Below are 12,124 nucleotides of genomic sequence, written 5' to 3'. Positions count from 1 at the left end.
GATGCATAAGCCTTGGGTGAGGATTAGCTATTACCATATCGTTTAAGCGAAGAATTTGATGGCTACTAGGTAGCACTGAGAGAATAAAGATTCCACGAGGTTTACATAAGCAAACTGACAAAAAGAAATCTATACAATTCACAAATACACATGTGTAGTAGAATCAGTACACTTGATGATTATTTATGACAGAAATGACAGGAAGAAGTAAAGTAAATCTTGAGGATTTCAAGAGTAAGTCAAAAGATGTTTGAGGGAGCAACTTGAGAACTCAGATTGGTGCTAAGAGATGCCAGGTCTAGATTCTAGGTATGAAAGAGGTTAAGTGAAAAACTCCTGGCATTTGAATGAAAAAGATAAGTATTGTATTGGAGATGAAAACGAGTAAGCTGTGTAGACGAAAGGCTGTGCTCCTGAGAGCAAAGTATACAGGCAAAAGATTGTCTCCAACAAGAAGTGCACTGTTCCTAAGTTAGAAAAAAGGTGTAACTACTGTGCTAACAAAGTGAATGATACAAAAGAAAAAGAATGACCCTGCCTCCTGAAGAATAAACTGCACGTGAGTGAAGATTGTTTCCAACAGAGGCAAAACCACACATGGTGAAGACTCTTCCCAACACAGCCAGACATAGGAGTTATGACTTACAATTCAGTAAACTATGCAGGCATGAGGACTGTCTCCAACACAAAGAAGACTGTCCTAGAAACAGTCAACTACACAGGATGAAGACAGTGTCCAGCACTATCAACCACATGTTCAGATGTCTTTTACACAGTGTATTATACAGTGGTGAGGAATACAACATAGCAAACTACAAGGGGTAAGGTAAGAAATAGACAGGTATGAATTGTCCCTGAAACAGCCAACCACACAATATAAAGACTATGTGAAACACAGGAAACTACTCAAGGTGAAAACCATCTCTAACAAAGTGTAAGAAAAAGGATAAGACATTGGGTCCAACACAATGTGTTGGACAGTCTTCCACTACTGTATATTAGTACATAGGATGAGGGCCATATCTAACACAGCCTGTTATAAAAAGTAAGGACTAGTTCAACACAAGGTGAGTATAGTTTATAACACGGTCCTCTATACAGGATGAGGACTGCATTCAACACACCGAAATAAATAGGGGTGAAGATTGTCTTCAACACAGAACAACACAAGTTGAAGAAGGTCTACATCACAGTCACCTACGCAGAAATGTGAATTGTGTCTAGCATGGTGAACTACACAGCATGCGTGAGGACTGTTTCCAACAGGTGCAATATATAGGGTGAGAAATGTCTCCAATATAGTGAACTACATAGTGATAAGATCTGTGTCTAAAATTGGTAACAACACAGGATTAAAAGCATCCCCAACACAATGAACTCCACAGCGGGAAATTACTTTCTCAAACAAAAGGAACTAGGGGAAAGAATGACTCTCTCAACTCAGTGAAGTCAACAGATATGAACTGTCCCTAAAGCAGTCAACAACATGAGGACTGTGTGTAATACAGTGTACTATTAAAGGTGATAATTATCTAAAAAAGTATAAGACAAAGAGGTGAAGATTGTGTCCAGCACAGTAAAGAATACAGGAGTAAGGGTTGTGTCCAAAACAATAAACTGCACAGGCAGGATGACTATCTCCAGCACAGTGTACAATATAAGATGAGGTACAGCACATGATAAGGACCATCTCAGCACAGTGAACCACACAGGGTAACAACTGCCTCCAATTCTGAGAACAATGACCTATCATGATGTTGTCTCATTTTGGATGCCACCGCATACACTTACCATGGCCAGTTTTTCTCCAAGGTACGCTGAGATACATTTTTGTTTCTCTGCACTAGCAGAATCACGAAGATCAGCCTTGTTTCCTACTAACATGATAGGAACACTTCTTTGGGCTCCATCCTATGAAGAAGGAAAAGAAGTGGACATACATCAAACACTGAAACAAATATAGAGCTGTGACCATGGTACTAATAGCTGTCATTGTCCAGTTTTCTAAAGGTGCCAATTTAGTATTCATAATCATTTACAGTTGTAGGACAGAATACAAAACTATTTTCATTGTCTCTGTCAACTAATTGCAATAATTAAATTGCTTACATTTAAGATAAAGTTTTTGAAACTCAACATGCCTTGAAGCACACTTACGCTTCTTCCTCTTTTGCCAGTGAGAACACTGAAATTCAGAGAAATGAAATAAGAATATGTAAAACTGAAAGTTGAAACCCAAAGTGACTGCACTGCCCCACTTAGGTAATGTTCCACTCTTTGATAATAAAAAAGTAAAGGGTATGAGACTAGTTATACACAGAGTGCATAGTGCACTACAATCATGACAGAATCTAGTGACCATGACCACAGAATTCTATTCAGTTGGAATATCCACAGGATGCTAGGTAACACCTTCTCCTTAAAACATTGTTCATTCTACATCAACTGTTTTATCCCAGGTGCAAAGTATGAATCATTCTTCATCTATCCTAGTACAAAAGTTGGGTGAAAAGCTTACACTCACTACTCTAGTTTACAACAAAAGAAAATAGTCAAGGTCTAAATATCAATCTTATATCATAGATTTCAAAACCACCCAAACAGTGTGCACAGATTTCCACAGAATCTCACACCTAGTAAGGCAAGCAGTCCATGTCTGGTGGTAAGGGTATATTTCACCTTGTAAGACTGTGATGTAAATAAAAGATGTGATAATCCTGACAAAACAGAAACATAGGTTTCTCGTCTCTAGATAGGATAAGCAGCCATCCCACACCAAACACTTGGAAATTAAACTTTGAAGTGCTTAAATGGCATGCTCATCCACTTTGGTATGTTCCTCATATAGGATCAAGACATAAGGACAAAGACTAGATTTGACACTTGTCTTTGATTTGAGGCATAAAAGTGCATTTAATGTGGAGAATAATGTGCATTTAAAGGGAAGCATGGAGCACATGGCCCTCCTCCATGCTTGCTTTACCACATATTCAGATGCTCATAAACTATGTTCTTTGGAGATCTCTTCAGGATACATAATGAATACAAAAAAGCAATTACTCACACTAGCCAAGGAGCTGAGTGTCTAAATAATTTCCTAAAGTCTTATAAATAGAGTGTAGCATCTCTTCCAGTACAGACTTAAACATTACTTTCTCTGAGATGGCCCTTTGCTCCTACTGCCTCATCCGGCCTGGGCTCCATCTACTTTACTCTTCTGAAATAACTGACCCTTCTGGTAATACAATTTCCTTTAGCCAGCTGTCTTCTCCATGTCTGCAATTAGCAATGGTGTCACTCTTTTTAAGTCCATTAGTAGGGACTGTATAATTTTAGTTCCTCATGTTAGAAAAAGACATGGGAAAGTCTCTTTCTGGCCATTCTTTTTCTATAGTGAAATTCAAATGCAAAGTGACACCTACCTTCTCTAATGTAAGAACTCCAAGAATTCATCTTGAATACAATTTTCTTCCTTTTCTGATCTCAAGGGAAAGTGGCAAGGGTGGCTGAAGAGCTCACTTGTAATATGAATCTGCAGTGCCTCACTTAATGTAAGGACATTTTCCTCTTAGATTGACCTTGCCTTTTGAATTGCCATTTTCTGAGCATTTTCTTCAACATATACAAGCAAGAAAATGGAGGGCTAAGCCCCAAATATTAATGATAAGATGTCTGGCACAGGACTCAGTGTATAGCCCACTGAGATCGATTACACAGTAGAAGGCACTCTTGAAGAGACAAGCTCCTTTGGGTTTCTTTAGTTTCAAGGCAACTGCTATTTATTTGTAGCTAACTCTTGTACTTTGCCAAAGTAATGACCAATATTGATCAAAAGGTTATGCCTCCGTTCCATTCCTACATACTAGTATTATGAACTCAAACAAATGCCATATATTTTCTATGCCTCAGTGCTCTCACAATATGTAAAAAATTGCTTGTTTCTTTCTTATTTTTTCAGATGTTAGAGAAATAAATGCAATATATGGATAATTTTATCAAGTAAAATTTTACAGAAATGTAAATAATTTTAAATAATTTTAATTGCATTTATAGTAAATTTAAGATATGGTGTTTTGGTGAAACAAGGCAAATTTATATTTCATCATCAAAGAATTATTCCAATCACACAGTATCTTTTCCATAAATTCTGTAGTCAGGAAGCAAACATTAATCCACAGGCACACCTGAGATCAGAAAACACTGGATTTCAGCCATGTCTGTATCTTAGTATGTTTAAAAAACAAAAGATATTATTTACTTGGGAAGTTGTATTTACCTGTAGTTCACAATTTCTAGAGAGTACCCTATTATTTTTATGCTTGTTAGTAACACCTGGCAGTAAACTAGTACTTTTACCAATTTTGACTGTAAAACCAAATGATATGAAAGGTCCTTAAGTGGAGACAGTCACTTTGATATAGATTTCACGCATGCTACATGTTAAAATGCCAATTCATAGTTCCATGGCATCTTGGTATATATAAATGCTCCCACATCACAACTAGAATAAGCTTAACTTTGGATCTTAGTTCTACTAGCTTCCCAGTGGTGTCTCAGCTTTTTCTAAAATTTCTGCCACACTGTACATCCAGTACAACTACTTTCATGTTTGTAAAAAGTTGCTTTCTGGCTACCCGTGTTTCCACTCCATTACACAGGGTTCCTATATTATATTGAAGAATAAAGATGTTCCCAGAATCTACTTGCAGAAGTTTCTTCCATTTGAGAAATGATCCTGGGAAGAGACAAGTCTGTCAGTTGCCACTGGAAAATGTCAGTCTTCCTGACGGCACAGACCAGTTGATCCTAATCCTGTTTACTCCAGCAAAAGCAAACAAAAAGCAATGGTATTTCTTAAGACGGTCCATGACTCCCCTGTATAATTTTCTATTTCTTCCATATAATCCTTACCTCAACCATATCCACCCATTCTCGTACGTTAAGAAAGCTTTTTTCACAAGTAACATCATAGAGCAATAAGACGCCGTCTGCTTTTCTGAAATAAGACTTGGCAATACTTCTGAACCTGGTGAAGATAAAGCAAAAGCTCATCAGCAACCTGTCATCTGGTCCTTGTCTTGTACTTCATCTCTATTATGCCACTTAGTTCTTACTTTCTATAACCAATTCCAACAAATAAAAGCCTTAATAATAAATACTAGTGATAAACTTCTTTAGCAGAGGCCTAGTAATCACTGAGAAAGCCCATTCTTTCCTCCAGCAGATAATTCCAAGAATGTTACCTAATCATAAACTTTAGCCTCAACAATAGTGAAAGCAGAATAAAACAAACAGTTCAACCCCAGGAACCAGCAAATGGACAGAAGGGAAACCAAATACCTGTCTCAAAAACAAGGTATTTGTAATTGTAATTTGTATTTGTAATTGTAATGAGGGACAGAAAAGATATTCAATATTGATGTATGCCCTCCACATGCACACGTGTATTTTTACATATACATACATGCAAAGTCACAAATGGTGAGACTGCAAGTCTGCTCAGGAACTATGTTCTGAAAAAAGGCAGGCGTAGATTTTTATGTCTGTTTTGTTCTTTAAGTGAAAGGAGACAATATAATAAGGAGCAGGTACAGAGGAACCTGGATGTATTATGTTTTTTTGCCTGCGGCCTAATCTCCAAGAGGCCAAAAAGGGGAAAGCAGTGAGGTAAGATCTGCAGTGACCATGGGCATATTGTGTCTCCATGGTCATCACTGAATCTTTGCACAAAGAATAGTAGAGATGCAGGCCCTCAAACATACTCATTGCACAAATGAGTAAAATTTGACCCGCAGAGAGTTAGATAAAATTAGAATTTATGCTTCATACTTCTGGTCATTGTCAAGAAATCGAAGATATGGAATCACCAGAAGTGTATCTGTCACTTATCGCTTGCTGTTGCCCTTCAAACAAGAATAGTCGATAGGGTCTCTTTGCCCATCATGCATTGCTTCAAAACTAAGAACCCCTAACAGTGACACTGCATTCAGCAATGTTGCCTCCTCTCCACAGAACAGCATGCTGCCACAACCAAACATCAGTTCAAAAGGGGCTCAGAGACCCTCTTCTCATACAAATGATACAAACATATGGGAGGAAATGGTGGAAAAATGATCTTTATTGGTATTTCATGAATGTTACAATTACAAATGCAATATCTTAAAGCACAGTCATATATTATAAATATAAATAGTATACTCAACCCTATGAGTCTTGTATTTGTATTCTTTAATCCAAAGAAAGCACTTGCCTCTCTTGCCCAGCTGTATCCCAGAGCTGAAGAACTGTTCGTTCACCATCTACAATTAAAGTTTTCATCTGGAAATCAACTCCTGAAATAGAAATACCACAGGAAATTCTGTAAGTTTTGGCTAAATCCAAAGCTAAATAGAAGGAAATGCACTTGACTTTCAATGAGAAAATTTCAAATAAGTCAGTTCACACATGTATATATGGATTCACTGTCTGCAGCCTGCAGGTACAACTGAATCTCTGGATTAGAGAAAGCTCAGTTCTTTTTCCTGTGTGATTGAACTTAGACCTATATGTATGCTAGCAAAACTGTAAGAATGTATGTGTATGTGCATTCATATATGTTATGTGCATGCCCTTTATATAAGTATATGCATGCATATAACATTATACATATATAAATGGATGCTCACATATAAAATTTGCGCCTACATACACATGTTTTTCACACACATAGATACACAAACACACATATATATGTATGTCATGGTCTCTAGCAACCAGACTACTACTTCAGTTATTTCATGAAATAAATTGATGTTTACTTTCAGTTTTATTTTTAGAAGTGTTTATCAGAGAACTATAAATTCACAGATTTGCTCAATGTGGTGAAAGCAACCAATTTGCTTTATCATTTCTTACTATCTAAATAACTCTTTAGATGAAGAAGAAAAGTAAATGATAATTACTGTTTCAGAACCCTTCACTAATTATTATGTAAATTCAAAAACCATGACACTAAATTTTTATCTATTTTTGTTTATTCCTTGTGTATTTTTGTTATCAGGTTAACAGTGGTAAGAAGAATTATGAAATGTTCCCTCAGTTTCTATTTTGTGGAATAATTTAAGGAGTATTGCTGTTAGTTTTATTTCTTTTTAAGATTTGGTAGAATTCTATACAGAATCCACCTGATCCTGGACTCTTCGTGATTGGGAGATTGTAATTACTGTTACTATTTCACTAAGGATACTAAACTTCTTTAAATTGTTTAATTCATTGTGCTTTAACTTTGGTAGTTTGTATATATGAATATGTTCATCCATTTCTTTTAGGTTTTCCAATTGGATGGAATAAAGATTTTTTTTTAATTTAATGATACTTATATTTTATTATTTTGTTTGCATGTTATGTGGTCATGTGTGTGAACATCTACAGAAGTCAAGAAGCAATGTAGGATACCCTGGAGCAGGAGTTAACAAGGAAATGTGAGCTGCCTTGTTAGGATGTGGGTGTTAGGAAAAGAACTTGAGCCCTCTGCAAGAGCAGTACATGCTTCTAAACAATGAAACATCTCCCCAGTCCTGGAATACAGATTTTTAAGTTTTATGATTCCCTGAATTATCTTTGTGTCTAATGTAATGTCTGCCTTTTTCTCTCTTATTTTAATTTTGATCATCTCATCTTTCATCTTTGGTTGATTTGGCTATGTCAGTCTTCATGATTTTCTCAAAGAATCATCTCTTCATTCACAGAATTTATATTTGTTACTGTTGCTTCTACTTCATTGATTTCAGCCCTGAATTCAATTATTTTCTCCCCTATAATATTTTGGATATTCTTTATCGTTGTCCTTGTATAGTTTTCAGGTCTGCTGTTAAGTTACAATTCTGAGATCTCTCCTACTATATAATGTAGGCACTTAGTGCTGTGAAATTGCCTCCTAGAACTGCCTTCACTGTATTCAGAGATTTAGGTATGTTGTGTTTTTATTTTCATTCAATTCTGAAATGTGTTTCTTTCTTGATTTACCCAATTTCATTCAGTATGGATTTGTCTAGTTTCCCTAAGATTGTATATGTTCTGCTGTTACTCTTGTCAGTATCCTTAAGCCATGATAGTTACAGAAGATGCAAGACACTATTTCAATTTTCCTGTATCTATTGATAATTGTTTTGTGTCCCAACCACGATTTGACAAATTGTTCAGGGATCATTTATTCAGTTTGTGTATAGTTAGTCTCTCTAGCCTGAAATACTACAATATCTATTATGAAGCTAAATGTGAAACTTCTCAAGAAAATGCTTGCAGACTGAATTCAAGAACACATAACAAAGATTAACTATCCATCCATAACAAGCTGGCTTCATCTCAAAGATTCTAGATGATTCACAAATATATAAATCAGTCGGGCAGTGTTGGTGCATGTCTTTAATCTCAGCACCCAGGAAGCTGAGGTAGGCAGATCTCTGTGAGTTCAAGGCCAGCCTGGTCTACAAGAGCTAGTTCCAGGATAGGCTTGAAAACTACAGTGAAATCCTGTGTCAAAAGATGTGTGTGTGTGTGTGTGTGTGTGTGTGTGTGTGTATAAACATAATCTACTACATGATTACCTCATTTGGTGCAGAAAAAGACCTTTGATATAAGACCTACAATAAATGTCTTGGAAAGGTTAGGAATACAAGGGACTTTTAACAACATAATAAAAGAAATTTACATCAAATCCTCATCCTCAATAGTGAAAAACCCAAAGCATTTCCACTGAAATCAAGAACAAGACAAGGATGTCCAGTCTTTTTATACATATTTAATATAGGACTTGAAATCTTACCTGGAACAAAAAGAAAACCTAAGGAGATCAAGGGGATTCAAATAACAAAAATGTCAAAGTACATTTATTTGCAACTGTTCTGATAGTGTATGTAAGTTACCCTAAAAATTTCACTAGGAAACTCATACAGCTAAGAAGCAAAGAAGCAAGACACAAAATTAACATATGCATGCATGCACACACACACACACACAATCAGCAGCCTATACCCAAATGAAAAACAGACTAGGAGAGAAATCAGGGAAACAGTACCTTTTATCATAACCTTAAAAAAAGAATCTTAGGATAACTTTAAGTTAAAAAAGTGAAAGACAATAAATCTTTTAAGTATTAAATAAAGTGCAATAAATCTTTAAGCATTGAAGAAACAAATTGAAAAAGATATCAGAAAATAAAAATACCTTTGACATTTATGTATGGTTGAGAGTAATATTGTGAGAAATGTCATTCTACCAAAAGCAGTCTACAGATGAAATGTAATCCCTAACAATATTTCCACACAGTTCTTCACAGAAATTAAATATAATCTTCAACTTCATTAAAACACAAAAACACAGGATATCTAAGATAATTATGAATAATAAAAGAACTGCTGAAGGTAACACAATCCCCAATCTCAAACAGTGCTAGAGCTACAGAATTGAAAAATAGCATCTCTACACAGAGAAACAAACTAACAACAACAACAAGGAAAAATAACATGCTATCAGCATAAAAAAATAGATCAGTGGAATTGAAGGCCAAGACATAAATCCACAAACCTATGGATATCTGATTTTTGATAAAGAAACCAAAAAAATACACACTAGGGAACAGACAAAATCTTCAACAAATGATGGTAGTCAAACTGAAAAACTATATGTAGAAGAATGAAAATAGATCCATACTATCACCTTGTACAAAATGCACTCCAAATAGATTACAGAGCTTAGCATAAGATCAACAGTTCAAATTCATAGAAGAGTAGATGCAGAATAGACATGAACTCAATGGCACAGGAAAGGACGTTCTGAACAAGTTATCAGTAACATTGTCATTAAGATGAACAATTAATAATTAGGATATCATGAAAAGGTTCTGTACTATAAGATCACTCCCATTTTCCCACATAATGAGAAAAAAAATCCTTAACAATTACATATTACAGACATTAATATTTATAATACATAAAGAAGTAAAAAATCTGTTTATCAAGAAAACAACTAAATTAAACTATGGGATACAGAATGAAGCAGAGAGTTTTCAAAAGGCAAAACACAAATGGCTGGGAAACATTTAAGGACAGGTTCAAGCCCTTTGTTCCAAAAGCCGGCCTGCAGCAAGCCAAGACTGCAGGCAGGGGCACCTCGTTTCTGATCCTGTGGAGGGGTAAGTGTATTGTTCCTGACCGCCACACAAGGCCGGTTAGGGAACACACAATACTCCCGCCACCCTTATCTCCCTGACTACTCCAAAGGGGCAGCTTCCCCAGCTAATCCCTCTCTCCTGCATAGCCATCCCAGCTTTCTGCCTGGAACCCATACCCTCCCCTCTCCTTTTTTCGGGGCTTAAATTCCTCCATCTCAGCCGGGGTGGGCACCGCGGGCCAGGTTAGGCGGTGAGTGCAAAGGGACTGGAGCCCCTTTGTTCCAAAAGCCGGCCTGCAGCAAGCCAAGACTGCAGGCAGGGGCACCTCGTTTCTGATCCTGTGGAGGGGTAAGTGTATTGTTCCTGACCGCCACACAAGGCCGGTTAGGGAACACACAATACTCCCGCCACCCTTATCTCCCTGACTACTCCAAAGCGGCAGCTTCCCCAGCTATTCCCTCTCTCCTGCATAGCCATCCCAGCTTTCTGCCTGGAACCCATACCCTCCCCTCTCCTTTTTTCGGGGCTTAAACTCCTCCATCTCAGCCGGGGTGGGCACCGCGGGCCAGGATAGGCGGTGAGTGCAAAGGGACTGGAGTCCCTTTGTTCCAAAAGCCGGCCTGCAGCAAGCCAAGACTGCAGGCAGGGGCACCTCTGACCAGCGAGGGGCTCTGATCCTGTGGAGGGGTAAGTGTATTGTTCCTGACCACCACACAAGGCCGGTTAGGGAACACACAATACTCCCGCCACCCTTATCTCCATGACTACTCCAAAGGGGCAGCTTCCCCAGCTAATCCCTCTCTCCTGCAACGCCATCCCAGCTTTCTGCCTGGAACCCATACCCTCCCCTCTCCTTTTTTCGGGGCTTAAATTCCTCCATCTCAGCCGGGGTGGGTACCGCGGGACGTACACGCAGTGAGTGCAAAGGGACGGAAATCCCTTTGTTCTAATTGCCTGCCTGCAGCAACCTAAGGCTGCAGGCAAAGTGATTCCTGGATAGCAAGGGGCATTAATCCAGTAGCAAAAGACCCAGCGGAGGGAAGAGCCATTGGAGAGCATCTGAAGGAAGAGATGGGCAGGCGCCAAGGCAAGAATTCCTCCAACAATCTGAAAAACAACACGAAAACACCAGATCCCAGCGATCTTATGACAGAAGGACTTGAACACCCTATACCGGAAGAAGTGGAAAACAGTGTCATTATAAAAGCAATAGAGTCTCTTAAACAGGGTATGAATAACTCACTTAAAGAAATAGAAGAGAAATATAACAAAAAGATGGAAGAAATGAGTAAAGAAATGGAAGACAAATATAACAAAAAGTTTGAAGAAATAAGTAAATTCGTAAATGATACCCTGGGAAACCAAGAAAAAACAATCAAACAGGTAATGGAATCAGATCAAGAATTGAAAACTGAAATTGAGGCAGTGAAGAAAACACAAACCGAGGACCGGCTGGATATGGAAAATCTAGGTAAACAAACAGAGACTTCAGGAACAAGCATAACCAATAGAATACAAGAGATAGAAGAACGAAACTCAGATTATGAAGACACCATAGAGAAAATAAATGCCCTGACCAAAGAAAACAGCAAATCCAACAAATTCTCATCACAAAACATTCAGGAAATATGGAACATAATAAAAAAACCAAATCTAAGAATAATAGGAGTAGAAGAAGGAGAAGAATTGCAGACCAAAGGTCCAGAAAATATATTCAACAAAATTATAGAAGAAAACTTTCCCATCCTAAAGAGTGATATTCCTATGAAGGTGCAAGAAGCATACAGAACACCGAATAGACTGGATCAGAAAAAAACATCCCCTCGCCATATAATAATCAAAACACAAAGCATTCAGATTAAAGAAAGGATATTAAGAGCTGCAAAGGAAAAAGGTCAAGTAACCTATAAAGGTAAACCTATCAGACTTACACCAGACTTCTCTATAGAAACCATGAAAGCCAGAAGGTCCTGG

General features: G+C 37.6%; 1 protein-coding gene across 2 annotated transcripts in view; it reads right to left on the bottom strand.

Moving 5' to 3' along the window:
• The window catches only part of Rasef (RAS and EF-hand domain containing), a 75,494-nt gene that overhangs the window by 7,061 nt on the left and 56,309 nt on the right, over positions 1 to 12,124 (bottom strand). For both annotated transcript variants that reach the window (XM_048452968.3, XM_085686136.2), the window contains 3 exons: positions 6,251 to 6,332; positions 4,912 to 5,026; positions 1,792 to 1,911 (listed from right to left, as the gene is read on the bottom strand). In XM_048452968.3, coding sequence (XP_048308925.3) covers positions 1,792 to 1,911; positions 4,912 to 5,026; positions 6,251 to 6,332 — 317 coding nt within the window. The remainder of the gene's footprint in view (positions 1 to 1,791; positions 1,912 to 4,911; positions 5,027 to 6,250; positions 6,333 to 12,124) is intronic.

The sequence above is a fragment of the Myodes glareolus genome, chromosome 3 (assembly GCF_982192425.1).
Source record: "Myodes glareolus chromosome 3, mMyoGla1.1, whole genome shotgun sequence".
Taxonomy (NCBI): Eukaryota; Metazoa; Chordata; class Mammalia; order Rodentia; family Cricetidae; genus Myodes; species Myodes glareolus.
The sequence above is the reverse complement of the archived record's forward strand: the minus strand, read 5'-3'. Positions and strand labels throughout refer to the sequence as shown.